Here is an 18,223-nt window from a genome sequence, read left to right as displayed (position 1 = left end):
CGGACGAAAAAGAACCTTTATCTGTATCTAAAACCTAAAAAAAAGTGATAAAAAAAAGGTACTACCGCATTTCCGAGAAGGCAAAGTGTCAGGACTCGGGAAGTCTTCATCCTTCAAGTCTGCAGTTTTTCCAAATGTTGACCTCGACCATCGTAGTTCCTAAATGTGTCAATCAAATTAGTTTCTTTAATCGCACGCAAATAACAATCAATTCAAATGAAACTTTATTCGTCAACTCCATTTGACAATTTCCAAACACCTCACAAACACCAAGATCCTTGTGTCCAACCAAGGGAGGGGGCGGAGCCAGGACACATTCCCTCCTTCTCACATCACACTTGTAACTCCGCCCCCTTGTCAGTCAACGCCACTCAACGTCAATTACGCACACTGTCGGACAGATTAGTCCAAAAAAAAAAAAAGAAAAAACACAACATACAGCATTACAAAGAGCACAACACTCCACAAGATCATCATCATCTTCATCATCATCATCATCGTGTCATCACATAATGAATAAAGGGGAGAAAAGCTTGCATTATAGAAAAAGATGTCCATGTTTTTTTAAGGGTTATGAGGGGTCTCCTTGCTTCCACTCATACACTTTTTGGGGGATTTGGGGGGGCTCGTTCTCACAAGCAGTTCTCAGTCCGTTCACTCACCAGCCGTTCCACTCTTTTTGCGCCATTCTTCAAGCCATCCGCACTCATCAAAATCGGTCACTTGCGCAGTTTTCTCCAATCATAAGTCTTTTTTTTGAGGGAAAAAAAGTGAAAAAACACCCACCGTCTCGACGGAGTTAAGTCGTTGTTTGATGGGCATAGCATTAAGACAGGCGGGAGAGTGACAACGCTGCCATATTGGAGCTTCCTCGCATGGAAACTGAAGAGAGACAGAGCAACTGCAGAAGAGATTTCAATGAAGGGCGTTTTTGTGTCCATTTTTGACTGAAAAATAAAAGTTTAACTTAGACATTTTCATTTTCAACCAGATTCTCCTCCAATGCAACTTGGCTAGTGAACGGAAGGGGAAAAAAAATCTTATCTTAAATCATCACAGTACACAAAAAACATGCATTAGAGAATCCAGTTGAAATGAGTAAAAAAAAAATCACTTTACCCATGAGCCAATTAAACAGGGGTGTCCAATCTGTAAAAAAAAAAAAAAACGCAGAATGCCCAGACGGCACTCATATCTTAAATTTAGACAATCTTTAAATAACCTGAAAACCCAAAACCAGTTCTCAGTGTTGTCTTTAAATTTCAATCAAATCAATTTAATGCAAAACATTTTTTTAACAAATAAATGACCAATCCATTGGGACCTACCACTTCAAATGGCCATCAACCACAGTTTGGACACCCTTTTTTCTAAATAAAATATTTTTCTCCAACTGTACAAAACCATCTTGGTGTCATATAAATACGCAGACACCTAAAAAATTAACATATGAAAAGACTCTATATCCAAATACTTACCGCACATTTTCCGTTTTTTTCTCTTCCCCTTGTCTTTCTTTACATACCCCACCCGGAAGACTTTGACTCCATGCTGGAGCCAAACCCCGAGCTAAATCCACTACCTCCACTGGTGGAGTTTGAGCCCGCGCCCCAGCCCAAACTGGCCGAGCCGGCTCCGTAGTTGCCGTTCCCCCCGCCAAAGGACTGATTCTGGTCCCGGCCAGAGCCACCGCCCCCTCCTCCGCCACCGCCAGAGCCCGAGGAGGACGACTGCTGGCTAGCCAACATTCCCATCATCCCCCAACTGCTCTGCAGGGCGGCCTGGGCCGCCGCCATCATGGCGGGATTGAGGCTGAAGGAACCGAAATTGGCCATGTTACTATTGCCGCCGCTCCCCATGCCTCCGCGGCTGGCTCCGAACGCCTGGGCGCCGAAGCCGTTGCCGAAGCGGGTCGTGCGGTCGAATTGTCGGTTGCCGTGTTTGGGCTCGGCGTTGGAGATGTGGACGCTCACGCCTTTGACGATCAGGTCTTCACCGCAGAGCGACTGAGCCACCTAGCGGGGCCGAAATGAGACAGACGTTACCATAGTTCAGGCATTTCAGTTTTTCGTATCATTCACGTGTATACATGTGCATCTATGTGTATGTATGAGTATGTATGTGTATGTATGTGTATGTATGTGTATGTATGTGTATGTATGTGTATGTAAGTGTATGTATGTGTATGTATGTGTATGTATGTGTATGTATGTGTATGTATGTGTATGTATGTGTATGTATGTGTATGTATGTATGTGTATGTATGTGTATGTATGTGTATGTATGTGTATATATATATATTTCAGCAACAGTCATAATTTATTTATGAATTTACTTATGTATTACCTATTTGTTTATGAATTTACTTATTTATTACCTATTTATTTATGAATTTACTTATTTATTACCCATTTATTTACGTCTAAAATGTCTTTTGCTGTGTCTGTATTCTCACCCTCTTACTACTGACAGTAAAATTTCCCAAAATATGGAATAAATAAATTTATTTAATCTAATTTGATGCTACACAACAACAAACAATAAAGAAGACGTAAAGCTGAGCGCTAAAATGCTAACCATAGCCATCTTGAAATATTTTTTGTCAACGACAATATTAAGAAATGTAGATGAAAATTATAAACTACCATACATTTTTTTTTTTATCATGATAACAATTTTTGTCATATCGACCAAACTCTAAAAAGATTTTAAAATATCAGGTCCGGACTGAGATATTCACACATCCTCAAAATCTGGGTTTAGCATGCAAAAATACTTTCTAAGTATTTAGAGGTCCTGATCGAAATGATTACCTGATCATCCGCAAAGGTAACAAAAGCAAAAGCCCGGAATGGCTTGGGGATGAAGACATCTGTGACCTCTCCATACTGCATAAAAAACTGCCTCAGCTCGTCGGTGGTCATATCTTCCGTGCATCGACCCACAAAGACTTTTCGGCTCCTCATGGGCTCATCCGGCCCTTGCTGGGAGACAACACCGTGAGTTCAAGGTTACGCAAAAAAACAAGAGCTCGACACCATTTCAAACTCGATGGCATTACCATATTCACCTTGGAGTTGGGGAACTTGCAATCGCACCACCTGCCATCAATCATATGGCGCTGGGCTATGACCTTTTCCTGGCATTCGTACTCTGTGAACCTCACAAATCCAAAGCCTTTGGAATTTCCCGACCTTCCGTCTCGTTTTACCTGACCCAAAAAGAAGAGGGAGAGATTTTTCATGACAGCGTGATGTACGCACGTCATATTGACACACGACGTGCGTACATCACGCCGTGGTACATCCTTACCTGGACCATGATGACTTCTCCAAAAGTACTGAAGTATTCTTTCAGGTCCTGCTCCGTGGTTTTCCAAGGAAGACCTAGCACGATCAAGTCTGACGTCTTCAAGTCGTTGCGCTTCATTTTTACGGCCAATGAGGCGTCGATTTCTTCCATTTTTCTTTTGTTATCTGTGTGCAAGACATTGGTTTAGCTATTAGCGATTAAATTAGGACTGGCATTTTCTCATTTATTAATACACCATCTCGATAAAAACAATAGTAAACTTTATATAATCACAATATCCACTACTGAAAAGCTGATACTACTTATAAAGGCAATAGTAAGGAACGGCCACTAGAGGGCTCTGAAATAAAAACAAACAAAATAAATAATGGATAAGGATTAATTTGGTGAAATCATTGGGCAAAAATTACTAAATTGGGATTACTAGTCACTATCCAAAACAATACGGCAAATACCACAACAGACCTTTTTTTAAAGAAAAAATGCAGTTTTTGGCTTATTTCAAAATCTGCTGTCAGAATTCTTAGACAAAAATGTCAAATATAAACAAAACCTCAATGCAGCAACACACAATATCCATGTACTACAGGTACAATTTCTCTTAATTAAAAAAATCTACATTAATTAAAATTGAAAGTACGTTTGACTTTTTTCGTAATGTGATTATAGTCATCAATTTTAGAATGTCATCAAGGACCCATAACCCATGTCTTTTATTTTGAAACTGAATTTTTAATAAACAACTCAACCTAATTTCAATGACATTAAAGAATATCAGTTTGTTTTTAAATGTAAACAACTACCATTCCCAGTGTGCTGTCACCTATCCAAAAAAAAACGTTACTTCAAAGCAACTCAAACAAACAACATGATACTAAGACATCCACTTTAAGAAGAAAATAAGCAGAAAAAGCGTAATATTGACAATAAGTCGTTAGCTTACCTTTCGGGTAGTTGACCACGTACACCATGTTTCCCCAGCCGGTTTCGGGGGCGTGTAGAACCCCCTCGACGATTCGGACCCCACGCATACATTGGGACACGGGGCTCCTGAACCTGAGGCCGCACGCTCCGGGGAACTGGGCCGACACAGTCGACAACAAAACAGTACCGTCGTCCTCCGACGGAATCTCCATTGGCTCCTCATTTTCCTCCTCGGCCACTCGAACGTATACCTCGGCCATTTGTCCGGAGTTACGACGGGTGGGGGATACTGTTACGACGGCTATCGTGGCTACTTGCACAAAATAAGTCAATAAAACTTAAATTTGTAAACTATAAAACAAAACAATAGGATTAAATCTTCCTGGTTTTTAAGTTTAAATATAAATAGAATCGATTTAAATCAGAAAAAATGAGTTAGGTATGCGGCTCTGTCCTTTGTTCGTTCCAACAGTTTTGCGTGTCAACAACGCACTTAAAGTACCGTAATCGCGGCATTAACATCCATGAAAACTCGTACAAAAGCGAAAAAATATTCGTGTTGATACTTGCCGACTGCAATTCCGTGTTAGTAAATTGTCGTTTCATCAAAAAACACGACATAAAGAATGTTTTTGATGTTTGCTACACGAGGAAAGACGGTCACGCCGCCATGGATGGCTAGTTGAAACAGGATTAGCTAAGAGAAGCAGGAAGTGCGTCATCAAAACCGGAACAGTGCATTTTACGGGGTAAACTATATTTAAATTTCTTTTACTCCTCTGTGGCCCTTTAAACCTCTAAATATGCGCTTTGAATTGAAATGCATTTTCACTGAGATTGTGTTTTTTTCTGAATTAATTGTATAGTTTTACTGCTTTATACAGGTAAGTAACCTGTTTTGAATCCGGAAATGGTACAGTCCACACAACACGACGCTTGATACAATATCAAGATGGCCGACCATCTATATTGTATGTAAACAATAATAGAAAAGGCGTTATGTCAGCTGACTAGAAAATAAAATTACAGCTTTAACATCTGTCACACCTAACTTCAAATTTTATTTTCCGCAATAGATCAGTATTTTAATATATATAAATCGAGAAAATATAGGTAGCTTGTCCATTCCCCTCAGTTTTTACGTTCAAATTTAACCCCGACTTCCTATTGAAATTTGCATATTAGCCCTTAGAAGGCTTAAAATTAAAATGAATTTATATTATATATTATTTTTATTATAACGTTAAGGACTCTGTTGGAATTTGCCTGGATTTTCCCCACATTCCAAAAGCACGAGTACATTGAAGACTGCCACTTTGTTAGGGTAAAGAATGACTACAATATAACTCTCAAACAGCTTTTTATTACATCTTCAATCAATAACAGTACATTTTAGTACAGTATCTATCTTGCATCCAGCTCACCGTGGAACACCAACAGACTGAAAGGAAATTAAACCCAAAAGAAAAAAATAGTGGAAAGCTACATAAGGATGCAGAGTTCTATCGTATTTATGGGAAATGGATGGGGTTTTGGTGTAAGGGGGGTAATAAATCCATCTGCATTTAAATTGCATTTTCACTTGTGGCCACACACACAAAAATACATCACATTTATTGAAGTACATCATTGTAGAGAAAGGAAAAGTGAGAATGTCACATTAACAAAAGTGCTTCTGTGTACAGTGAAATGTCATTCCGATGTTCTAGCTTTTCAATTTTAAGACCAAAAGTAAAACAAGTTTAAGCAGAAAAGGTGTAAATGTGTGTTTTTGTTCCATCAAGTGACAATTTAAAAAGAAGAAAAAGGTTTGCCAAGAATAGAATTACCACAATAATGTTAATATATTCTTTAAAAAGTAGCTTCAAAAGCACTTGAAAATAAATTTAACACTAGGCACGTGGTCATGGCATTACCAGCTTATTAGTATGCAAAAAAAAAGACTCCGGTTTTAATTTTATTAAATTAATTCTGTTAACTCCTTTTTTTCAGAACCCCACCCCCCGAAAGAAAAAAAATCTAGTATTTTTTTGTATTTATTTATTTCCGCACCACTGAAAGCAAGTCTACAGCATGCACATCTAAATGAAGTCATGTCAGACAAAATTAAATGTCTTAACTTAAAAACATCAGACCATTTTTTTTCAGACGTTGATTTTTTTGTTGTTGTTGTTGTACATATCATTCACAAAGTTGCAACTGCAGTCCCAAGCAAAAGATGTGTCAATTTAGTTAAGTGAAGTGAAAAAAAAGTGGATACTAAAACACAAAAAAGCTTCCCACCCACTTTAAACAAAAAAAAGTAAAACCCCACCTAAAAAAACCTCAGTACTTGCTTTGCTTAGTAATAACCCCATTGCTAACCACCCAAAAAAGACATGAAGAAGATTTACGGAGGGTTTTTAACATAAAGTTACTCGTAAAAAGTACTTTTTTGTGTACTGGAATGAGCATTCATAACTTATAGCATGTGCTTGGTTAGTTAACATTGTGTTAGCAAAGCTTCTTCATGTGCAAAAGGCTGTGATGAGAAAATAAAAAGAAGCTAAACAGCTAGTATATAAATACATGAGACATTTTGGAAAAAGCTGCTCGTGTTATATGATCCAAGCGTTTTTTTTTTGTTGATTTTTTTTTGTTGAAATTATTATTTTTTTTAAACTTCTGCGTGTTTTTCTCTCATCGCTCATACGTGATTTAACTGGATTAGAAAGGACAAGTTGTCATTCAAAACATATCTAAAACTACTAAAGAAATACGACAAAAAAAAGCCATTGAGAGTAACAAACCGTTGGAATAGAATTCTTTAAAAAAAAAAAAAAAAGTTAAATAATTTGTACAATTACACTCCAACATTTGCTTTCAAAACACACATACGTTTGAATGGGGGTGATAGTGTTGGGTTGTTGTTGTTTTTTTGTTGTTTTTTTTAATAATCTTTCTTACAAGATAACATGAAATGGTCCGAGAAGGAATGCACAAGTTTTTTTTTTTTTTGATTTGATACCACAGGAGATCCTTTCTTTAATTAAGTGATAAGACAATTGTGCTCTTCTTTGTGTAGGAAAGGATTGTTTTTTTTTTTTTCCCTTCGACATTTTTTTTTTTTGTGTGGTGTCCAAGTCAGTTTTAAACAGTGTTGAAGAAGATGCGGTGGTGAACATTCTGAAGTTGTAATGGTCTTCCAGTCGGCTTTGGAGTTAAAAGGACATCTGGGAAGCAAAGACGACAAACTAATGTAAAAAATAAATTAAATAAAATGTTGGCTATCGTATTGTTATAAGTAGAAGTCGGTGGGTGAGCTGTTTGTTGATAGCAGAATAGGGTGCTCGGCCGTTTGGTCACGGGACGTTTGGTCGCCGGATGTTTGGTCGCAGGACGTTTGGTCGCCAGTCTTTTGGTCCCTTTTGGTTGCCGGTCAAATGGTGACAGTTTACTGTTGAAACCAGCTCTCAAAATTATATTCATGTGAGAGAGAGAGTTAATGATCTAACAGAGAAAATAATATCTAAGAGAGAGTATAATATCTAAGAGAGAGAGAGTTTAATATCTAAGTACTGTTTAATATCCAAGTACTGTTGAAAACAGTAGATATTTAGATACATTAAACTCTCTCATGAATATAATTTTGAGAGCTGGTTTCAACAGTACTTAGATACTATACAGTACTTAGATACTATACAGTACTCAGATACTATACAGTACTCAGATACTATACAGTACTCAGATACTATACAGTACTTAGATACTATACAGTACTTAGATATTAAAATCTCTCTCATAGATTTTGAGAGCTGGTTTCAAAAGTAAACTGTCACCATTTGACCGGCGACCAAAAGGGACCAAACGTCCGGCGACCAAACTTTTTTTTCCCATTAGTCAGTGCGAATGGCGGAGCTTGTTTGCTAATACGAGAGGAGTACTTTTCGTTGGCAAGTGGCCGTGTGTTATCCTATTGTGAGGACATTTGTGTGCATTATTTTGGGAATATTTTGAAGGGAAGACAAAAGCAAACAACCCTGGATAGGTTGCATCTGAAAGTCAGGGTGGAGGCGGGGCAAATAGAGGGGATTTAGAGATAAAATATAATTTTATAACACAGTGGGCAGATATAGTTGGTTGCAATACAGCTCATTTTGTAATATAAAGGAGAAAGAAAAGCTCAGTCGCATTATTTTTCTTAGTCTAAAAATAAAGGTGTCGATTTGGTGCCACCCACATAAAAACAAAAACGCATAAGTGTGACTTCCACAATCTGTGGGATAACTTGCATCATGTCACATGACCACAGAGTGTAGATTTGAGATCCCAATTGACGAATAGAACCAAGTCATCGCGTTACATTTGCTGTAAAACCATAAGAAAGGTGCCTTGATGTTTTTTGGCACAGTAGTCTATTGATATTTGATCAAGTATTACTGTACTAAATATTATTTAAGTAGAAATTAGCTCGTGGGAACTCATCAAACCACATTGGCTGACTTCCCATTCAATTTCAGGCAAGCATGTTCAAATATGATAGATATTTTACAATTTCTCGCATATAAGCCCCCCCTGATTTACAATTTTCAAATCATTGTACATTTTATGCAAGATGTTTTTGTTTCTTGATTTTATTTTACTTTTAAAACATCAAAATGAATTTTGTTTAGCATTTTATCCTTTTATCCTTTCTCCATTTTCTAAATAAATGACCATATCGTCCACATTGTCTTGCGTTTCGTCTTTGTCTCCTTGTAGTTTCGTGAATGTTGTATTTTTATGCGCATATAAGCCGTACCTTCAATTCTATCAAAACAAATACGGCTTATATGCGAGTAAATACGTTACTTTTTAATCTAACCTGTGCTCAAAACCTCTAAATTCTATAATCTATCCACGATCCAGCCAGTGAAAATTGGCATCCATGTTTTATCCGCAACAGTTTATTACTATTAATTTAAAGAATATATAACCACAATTCCAAGAATCCCCTTGTTAATATATAACAAGCCTAAGAATTTTCAAAAAAATAAAACCTTATACATACTCAATATTTTATTTTGGTAAGCACCATAATTATAATCTGCTTGCCAACCTTTTGAAAAGAAGTCATTACACCTACCACACAAGCATCTTATTGTAAAAAAAAAAAATGATTGTTTGACAACATAGCAATTAAGATGTTGCGGCTAACCATTTTGTCATCATGATCCACTTTTGGTTTCAGCGAATGAAGGAAAAGATAATAACCTTCAGGCTTCAATTCCAGATCTTCAGGAAGCTGTCCCAGGATCCTGTAGCAACAGCCATGCCGTCATCAGTCACACCCAGGCAGCTCACACGGTTGTCATGGCCAGCCAACACACCTGGAAAGGTAAACAAAACAAAATAGTCAAGGGACATCGAGGGAAAATTAAAAAGGCACGTATGGAAAAATTAAGTCTCCGGGGTACCTACCGACCCACCGATCCAAATAAACAAAGCATATAATCAAGCTATTAGAACGAGAGTAGGGAACCTATGGCTCGGGAGCCACATGTGGCTCTTTTGATGGGTGGATCTGGCTTTCCGGTAACCTGTGAACTAAAATATGGAAACCAAATACTGCTTTAATCGTAATTTTCTTTAAATTAGTCTCTTCTGGATTGCATACTCTTATTTATTAGTAACTGCATAAGAATGTGAAAAGTAGTTTTTGTGGTGAAATGACTAAAAACACAGGCACGCATTTATAGGTATTTACACTTTTAAATGGCTCTGAATGAATAACATTATAAAATATGAATTGTTTATGGCTCTCTTCGTTACAAAAGGTTGTATTAGAAGATGGAAAGAGGTTTTTTTTGGGCGACCAATCTCACCGGCACGGTCGGCCTTTAGTGTGTCCCACACATTGCAGTTGAAATCGTCATATCCAGCCAAGAGGAGACGTCCACTCTTGGAGAACGCCACCGAGGTGATGCCGCAGATGATGTTGTCGTGAGAGTAGATCATCAATTCCTGATCGGCACGCAGGTCAAACAGCCTGCAGGTGGCGTCATCCGAGCCAGTGGCAAAGGCATTGCCATTGGGGAAGAACTGCCACCATAAAGTAGAACAAAAAACATTAGCATGTCACCAAGCTCTTGATCTTATTTTGATCTCTGTCACTTTAAAAAATAAACTGTTTATTGCAATACTATTTGACGCAAAGATGACTGTTATAGTGCCAATAATTTTACAGAGTATTTCAAATTGTTGCTAGCAATGTTCCCTCTAATTTTTTAATGTAAAACATGCAGTAAAACACAAAAAAACCATAAGTGGACAGAACTACTGCCACGTAAACGGCGCCATCATGGGGAATGGGGTATAAAAAATATATATAAAAATAAAAGAAATAATAATAATAATAAAAATTAAAAAATATATATATAAAAAATTAAATAAATAATAATAATAAAAACTTAAAAAATATATAAATAAAAAAAAATATAAACAAATATATATAATAAAAAATAATAATAAAAAAAAACATTTAAAAAAAATACAATTAAAAAGTTGGGATTTTATTTACTGCACGCCATATGATTGCTGCTGCGCAGAGAAGACGAGAGTAGCGCGCATTTGCGCAGCCTAGAGGGAACATTGTTTGCCAGCCTTTCAATTTACTCGCCCAAAACCCCCCAAAAAATGAACTTACACAGATGGCATTGATGTCAGACTCATGTCCAGTGAAGGTCTGTCTACACATGCCCTCTCGCACATCCCAGAGTTTAGCCGAAGCGTCGCAAGCACCGGAGACAAATAACCGTGACTCCGGGGCCAGAGAGAGGCTCATGACATCCCCCGTGTGCCCGGCGAATGTGGTCGTCTGCTGGCCGGTCTCAATGTCCCAAAGTGCACTGTCACATAGCAAAAACGTATTGTTTTAGTTTAAAAGCCGGTCAGTATGTGTTTGGAAGTCAAGCTTAGAACAAAACACTTTTTTTCTCTTACCAGGTGGTGTCTCCCGAGCTGGTAACAATCTGGTTGTCGTCAAGAAAACGACAGCAGGAGAGGTATCCTTAAATGGAGGCACGTGTCAGGTTAGTCATATAAATATTTGCTTGTTCTACATAAACACTTGTCTTGACTGTTGTTAACAAAAAATATAGCACCACTTAACACGTCGGTTATAAGACAGGCTAAACCAGGGTTGGGCAAACTTTTTTGACTTTAAAAATTTGACAGATGGGCGGGGTCAGCAGAAGATACGATACAAATAAAAAAGTGCATCTGTTAACAGTACATATGAAACATAAACAGAAAAAAGGACTAAAGTATTAACTTACTCATCACTCATCATTAAAGTATAAAGTACAAAGTAAAAAGGAATGTATTAGGAAATATTAAAATGTAATTTAAAAAAGATAGAAGGGCTGTAAAACACGAAAAACAAATAAGAGTGAGCAGAGCTACTGCCACTGGCATGACGGCGCCATCTTGGGGAAATATTTTTTCTAAATATGGACAACGTTGGCGGGCCGGATTAAAAAGCCTAACAGGCCCGTATGTGGCCCGCGGGCCATAGTTTGACCATTCTAAGCAAAATGTTGGTCCTTTAAGAAAACCCAAAGCAATACCTGTATGTCCAGCGAGCTCACGGCTCACACGTACGTTGCCCTCGCGGGTTTTCAGGTTGTAAATGGAGCAAATGTTGTCTAAACCGCCACAGGCCACGTAATTTCCTGAAGGTGCGTAGGCGCACGTCATAACCCAGGAAGAACGAAGTGGAATGGCATGGACCTACGATGGGTATATGACGACAACAACAGATGAGTCAGATTAACTCAAGACAACATGTGATACACTTTTGAGCCTAAAATGTTTGCGGTATTGGTTGGAATTTGACGTGACTGACCTTATTTGTAGTATAACTGTCCCAAATAATTAGTTTTCCATCCTGAGAAGCACTGACCAAGAGCCTGAAGAAAAACAAACAAACATTTTAGCACGTTTTTTTTTTTATAACTCACTTTTGACAGTTTAGTTTTTATATGTACTGCAATAGTATCTATACTGTGTTTACCTGGAATCTGTTCCCCAGTGCATGGCATAGATTTTGGCCAGATGACCCCGCAGTGTTCGTCTTGTACGCATTTGAATTCGCCCGACGGGGTCAATATTAGCCGTGATCTGAAAAAAAATAAAATGAAAAAACATGATGCGATTCATAGTGTTCAAAATGGCTAAACTTGGGATATTTTCAAAAGATCCAAATGCCTTCCATCCAATGTTCCCTCTAATTTTTCATGTAAAACATGCTGTAAAACACAAAAAAACATAAGAGTGGACAGAGCTACTGCAACTGGCTGAGGCATAAACAGCGCCATCATGGGGAAAGGGGTAAAAAAATATTTTTAAAAGTTTGGATTTTATTTACTGCACGCCAAATGATTGCTACTGCGCAGAGAAGACGAGTAGTGCGCAATTGTGCACCGTTTAGAGGGAAAATTGCTTCCATCCAATCCCACCTATCTGTAATATCATGTATTTCTATTTATTTTGATGCCTCCCCCTATTTATTCCATGTATCCAGTTTAATTTGTCAATCTAACTCATCAATAATATGGTTTTGATTTGAACTATGCAGCAACACGCAATCTAGTGAGGATATTTAGGAAAATTGATCAGTCAATGTCGGGCGCTGCTGAATGCGTCAGAGGCCGTCCAATTGTTTATCATCTTCCTTAAAGGCATATACACGCATACTAATGAATTAGATCAATATGAGCATACACCCTGGTATCGAAATTAAAGTTAAAAAGATATTATGTGGTTATGTGGGGGTTTACCTGTGATAGAGTGGCATCTGCACATGCTTTCCTGGCATCCTATATGGAAAAAAACAGACTTATTGAGTCTATGTCCATTTTATTTTCAATACACAATGAAAATATATAAAAAACTTACTCTGATCTGATTTTTGAGCTGCTCTGCCTCTTGGCGTAACTGGTCCAGTTCACTCATTTTCTTCCTCTTTTTGGGTTACAGTTCTCCAGCTATTGGGGCACTTGATGCTCTACAAAAAAAAAACCCAAAAAATGGTTTAACATAAAACCTTTTAAGGTCCTAAACATGGTCAAGCAAAGTGAGTCGTAAATTCCTAAAAATCAGAGGCAACCTTTTTTTTTTGCAGGCTAGTTTCCGATCCAAGGACAAAAAGTCCAGTTCTTAATAGAACCTAACAACATTCCCGTCTCAATGTCACGGTATAATCCCGACATTCGAGCCGGACAAATCTTATGTTGAGACATGATGTTCCACTGATAGAGAAAAGTAGGCGTCATCCATCTGACCTCAATCCTAGGGATCCTCCCAATGTTCGCCGAGTAATCAATAACCCATTTATATCAGTAGGGAGGACAAGAAAACCCGGTTCTACTTTCATTGTATATTTTAACCTCAACATAAAATCCTTTAAAAAGTCTACTATGAGCTCTTAACATGAAAAAATACGGTCATAAGGATAAAAACATGTCTTTACCGAAGTAGCATAACATATGGCGACAACATGGCTGCGAGCAACATTTCACAAGCTTGGATCGATGGCATTAATTATTCAAAGTACATTAGGAGGCAGATGACATTTAAGCGTTTTAAAATGCTATTAGTCTCTTTCCTATAATGTCGGACATAAGATGAAAACAAGTTTTAAAATGGTCGAACTTTAGCAATTTTTGATCAAAAAGTGTACATCCAATGATCTATACTAACCATAATGCAATCTAAGTTTCTTCTATGCAATACCAATGCAAAACAGTTGGCGGTGTTTTGAAATGTAGCTAAAAAAATACATTCTACGCCACCAAAAAAATACCCAAAATGCAATTCACCAACAATAACAATCCAGTCATCTTACCTTTAGAGTTACTGAGTGTTCCCGGACATTTCCGAACATTAAATAGTGCCCTCCTCTGAACCAAGTCCCTGATTGGTCGACCTTTGTCCAACACTTATCCTCTCCCAATCATTATCTTATAATAACCATTTCATGGAATGAGCTTAACATACACTATGCTGATGACAGAATACTTTGATCACATTGAAAAACTATATTTGCTTCAATATAAATAAATATTTGGCCAATTTTCAATAACAATTATCTCCCAAAATGGCAATACAACAATTATTTTTACACGGGTCAGAAAACCAATATAAGACGCTTAAGTATACAACTATTAAAAAGAAAAACAAAGCTATTTTCAAAGAATGTTTGTTTTCTGCACCATCAATTAACATTATAACAATTTTCCTGGAATTTTAGTACAATTTCTTGTTTTGAACAGTGACATCTTTGTAAAGCAATACTAACTCTCAATGCTAGCAAATTGCTAACCTATTTGGATACACAAAGTATTGCGCTAAATGCTACTACTATATCTACTTTACGATGTAACCAAACTTTCTATCATTTAATCCAAAGCAGTTAAATTTCAAGGAAAATACTGATGACACCATTTCAAAGTTTTAATTTTAGTAACAAAGTCAGAATACAAAGAATTTAGTCACAAAGTCAAAACAATCTTATCCAATGGGATAACAACATTTAAATCTCTAAAAAATCTAAGCAGTTTGAGCTCCAATTATATTTTGACGTCGTCACTTTAAGACAAAAATCTGTCTATATTTATCTTGCCCAACGCACCATAGTTACCCAAGTTTTCATAGACTTTGAGTTGTAAAAATCCTCCTTTACATTAAAAAAATACGTGACGACCTGCTATTTTTCACACAGTACTAAGTACATAAATATATTATTTCCCCATTGACCTCTGTGGATGCTTACACTTCCTCTCCTTCATCACTTCTCCTTTCCCAAGCAAGCGCCTGATCAGGGTCAGCTGACTAGCTGGCTGATAAACAATGAGCGCTGGTAAACAGCCTTTAAAGTTTAGAACTAGCTTGGTTCATTGGTTCTGCAACATCTCTCCCCTTAAAATGTCTTCTCCCTGACTAAGTGGAATGTGAGTGTCAAACAATGACCATATTCACATGAGGTGAACCTGGATCCAACTAAAAGGATCATAACCAGTAATATCAGGCCCACAAAATCCTTAATCTCAAAGCGCTGAAATCCTCAGTCAATGAGTGTGTAATCCTATCTCCGTCCACTAATACACACAGCTGGTGAAGCCAAGTAGGGCAATGAAAATATGCTTTTTTTTCACTCATTCATAAAAGGGATGGGTTTAATCTCTTTTTTTTTACACATGACCTTCTTATGACAATTGCCTGGATTTAATCACAGATTATCTAGTCATCACACTATTTTTATTAGCCGATTATTATTATTTGAAGTCATTAGCGTTAAAAAAGTAGCAATCACGGCCCGGTTTAAATAATTTGGACATTGGTCATCAATGGCAAGCACTTTTATCAGCATGCAAAGACAAATATTGATTGATTAAATTGTTGCTAACATGCTAACATGGTTTTCCACTTGAATAGTTTCTGTAAAATATCATAGACTACCAATGTGGGTCCCTAATAGAGCGTTAAAACCTGTCTTTTTTAACGTCTCTCCCCATAATTGAGCTAATAGAAGCAAAAAATCAATTTTATCTGAATAATTACATTAATTTACTACTAACTAAACCCCAAAATACGCTTTTTATTCCCTTCCAGTTAACCGAACAGACAATTTGAACCACAGTGATTGTGCCTACAACTAGGATTGTTTGCATTGTATTTTCATACCTGCAGGATAGCAGTCTATTCAAAAATTACGAGGATTAAACGAGGTATTAGCAAACCCAAAGCAGTAAAAAAAAGACCAGCTTGGGGCTATATTGTTCACAGGACAAACCGTTGAAATGTTGTAAGAGTGTGTGTGCTATCAGAGAAGATGCAGCTCAACGCCATCTTGACTGTCTGCCCGCTAGTTAGCTTAGCATGTAGCTCCTTTCAAGTGGGGAGGCCTGCAAAGCAGGGCACAACTGCAAGCTACAAACTGTCATCATTACAATTCAACTCAACTATACAATTCTATTTTCTTCTACCAACTTCATATTCGCTCAAAATTATACGTTATTACGCAAAAAAAGACAAGAACCACTTCCCGTCCTTCCGCAATAATGACTTGCCTTTAACAGCTCATGAAGGGAGGAGACGCTTCTTTAAAAAAAATGGTCTACCGAAGCTACTGGCCTCGTACAAATCCACTTACTTGCACACTGTACAATCTCGTTAAAACGCAAGGCGTCCATTTGATTCGATTACGGCAGTCAAGGAGCTTATTTGCGGATCTCTTCGGGAAATGTGCAAGGTCGGTCGGTCGATCCGGCAGGGGCGGCGAATATGGCCCTGCCTTTGCCTTTTTTTTTGTAACCAAACAGAGTACACAAACACTTAATCATCCTCTTTATACATATATTTTTGTTTTATTTTGTTATAAGAACAATCCTGAACTCATTCAAGTTTAAAAGCATTAAACTGCGGTCGAGAGATCTTAACTTCGAACACGAAAAGGGTGTTAACGCCGCAATTCACATTCATTACGCTTCGAACGATGTCCCAATTTATTCATTTACTTACTCCTAATCATCAATCCCCTAAGATTTAACTAAAGAAAAACACTAATATTTCTACTAACCAGCTCATCGTCACCAACTATGTACATATTTTCTGTATTTAGTCACGCGCGCGCACGCACAGAAAAATAAAAAAACAAAAAAAATGACTGCATTAGCAAACAGAAAGCATCGGTTTTAAATAATTAAAAGTGTTAAGTATATTTTACTCATTTTAGATTGGATTATTCCGGTATAGTTAATAAGGGGGCTGTGGCCGGGGGGAGGCCGAAGAGTAGAGCCCTTAGTTCGGCCGTAAGTGACAGCAAGCCATGGCTGATCCACTTAAAAATGTAATACCTCAAATCCATTAAATATTGATTACTTTGCGCTTGTTTTCGTCGATTCCACAGCCATATTGGCGTGGATGTCTACTTTTTTAGAAGCTTATTATGAAACCGCAGCTGACTTGAATGGCTAAGATGCTAAAGCTAATTCTACCCCACCCCCGAACAAGCTAAATTCGGCCGCAATACCCAACCCAACGCCAGATGAAAAATGGGGGATATCAAATCGAATAGTAATAATATCACTATAATTCACCTTACCTGAGCCAATGTGTTTTTTTGGCATTGACCGGGATACGAGACGAGCCCACGAAAATCAGCGAAGAGCCCCCACCACCGCTAGCTCAAGAACTAGCCAGCCCCAGCTAGCGTCGCTTTTTGCCGAGGAAGAAGCGAGCCCAACAGTCGACCAACCGGAGATGAGGGGAGGGAGGAGGGAGAAAAAGGGGGGAGGGGGGTGGTGTGGGGGATCACACCCACAAGCTTCGTACAGAACAAAGGCAGACCGAATAAAGGCGAAGATTCAAAGTTCGATCAGACTATTGCACTGCCACATCAAACTGCCATTAGACCGACTCTGACTTTTGCCCTATGCCGATGAAGAAGCACTCTCGTCCGGCCATCAAACGTCGAGATGGGCGCGGTGACCCTGCAGTTATCGCTGGGAAACCCCACGCTGCAGCAAGTAAAGCAGTCAGCCTCCACTGGTCGCTCCAAAAAATACTACTATAATGTACTTTTCATAAATCAAATTAAAAGTAATAATGACTCAATCTAGATTACAAGCTTTCCCTTCATTTTTTTGGGCAAGATCCTCAAAGGTCTTGTTTCTGCACAAAGAGGCAACTGTTGTAGAAGGACAATTTCTACAATGTGCCTGCTCATTCTATACTATAGCATTCTTGCCATGAAAACGGTCAATTGGTCAGTTATGTCATCTTCCAGCTTATAAGGTCATCGAGATCACTGATTTTGTGGATATGTCATATTTGGGTGACATGCATGTGCCTTTGAAGGCCAATTTGCAAAGAAACCTGGACAGATTCATTGTAAAGTCATCATTCATGATTGTTCATAACATGAATATGTATATTTTCGGGTCGTTAGCGCTTTGGGCTCACAGCT

At 37.9% G+C, this 18,223-nt stretch overlaps 2 protein-coding genes across 6 annotated transcripts; both read right to left on the bottom strand.

Annotated features, from left to right (window-relative positions):
- Positions 1-1,249: 1,249 nt before the first annotated feature.
- tardbpb (TAR DNA binding protein b) lies at positions 1,250-4,946 on the bottom strand. Of its 2 annotated transcripts, none has more exons than XM_077726904.1 (5): positions 4,256-4,946; positions 3,313-3,476; positions 3,062-3,211; positions 2,814-2,984; positions 1,250-2,015 (listed from the first exon to the last, which is right to left on the bottom strand). In XM_077726904.1, exons 1-5 carry the CDS (start codon positions 4,494-4,496, stop codon positions 1,518-1,520), a joined length of 1,224 nt encoding a protein of 407 aa, XP_077583030.1. In that variant the 5' UTR covers positions 4,497-4,946; the 3' UTR covers positions 1,250-1,517. The 2 variants fall into 2 exon arrangements, with proteins under 2 accessions (XP_077583030.1, XP_077583031.1); XM_077726905.1 differs by having other exon boundaries at positions 3,071-3,211.
- A 633-nt stretch (positions 4,947-5,579) lies between these two features.
- Positions 5,580-17,723, bottom strand: gnb1b (guanine nucleotide binding protein (G protein), beta polypeptide 1b). 4 transcript variants are annotated; one of them, XM_077725742.1, is made up of 11 exons: positions 17,360-17,723; positions 13,153-13,261; positions 13,035-13,073; positions 12,269-12,375; positions 12,101-12,164; positions 11,823-11,985; positions 11,197-11,263; positions 10,901-11,102; positions 10,080-10,296; positions 9,469-9,584; positions 5,580-7,448 (listed from the first exon to the last, which is right to left on the bottom strand). In XM_077725742.1, the coding sequence occupies exons 2-10, from the start codon at positions 13,207-13,209 to the stop codon at positions 9,478-9,480; spliced, it is 1,023 nt and encodes a 340-aa protein (XP_077581868.1). In that variant the 5' UTR covers positions 13,210-13,261; positions 17,360-17,723; the 3' UTR covers positions 5,580-7,448; positions 9,469-9,477. The 4 variants fall into 4 exon arrangements, with proteins under 4 accessions (XP_077581868.1, XP_077581870.1, XP_077581871.1 ...); XM_077725744.1 differs by lacking the exon at positions 17,360-17,723 and adding an exon at positions 16,409-16,547; XM_077725745.1 differs by lacking the exon at positions 17,360-17,723 and adding an exon at positions 14,102-14,124.
- Between the last annotated feature and the right edge of the window lie 500 nt (positions 17,724-18,223).

Source organism: Stigmatopora nigra, chromosome 10 (genome assembly GCF_051989575.1).
Source record: "Stigmatopora nigra isolate UIUO_SnigA chromosome 10, RoL_Snig_1.1, whole genome shotgun sequence".
Lineage (NCBI taxonomy): Eukaryota > Metazoa > Chordata > Actinopteri > Syngnathiformes > Syngnathidae > Stigmatopora > Stigmatopora nigra.
The sequence above is the reverse complement of the archived record's forward strand: the minus strand, read 5'-3'. Positions and strand labels throughout refer to the sequence as shown.

Coding starts and splice junctions, on each gene's coding strand:
- tardbpb (XM_077726904.1), bottom strand. CDS start 4,496: ATGGCCGAGGTATACGTTCGAGTGGCCGAGGAGGAAAATGAGGAGCCA. Junction 2,985..3,061: donor CCAACTCCAAGGTGAATATG/GTAATGCCATCG, acceptor GTTGTCTCCCAG/CAAGGGCCGGATGAGCCCAT. Junction 2,016..2,813: donor TTACCTTTGCGGATGATCAG/GTAATCATTTCG, acceptor CGGCCCCGCTAG/GTGGCTCAGTCGCTCTGCGG.
- gnb1b (XM_077725742.1), bottom strand. CDS start 13,209: ATGAGTGAACTGGACCAGTTACGCCAAGAGGCAGAGCAGCTCAAAAAT. Junction 13,074..13,152: donor AGCTCAAAAATCAGATCAGA/GTAAGTTTTTTA, acceptor TTTTCCATATAG/GATGCCAGGAAAGCATGTGC. Junction 11,986..12,100: donor ACAGTTATACTACAAATAAG/GTCAGTCACGTC, acceptor TACCCATCGTAG/GTCCATGCCATTCCACTTCG.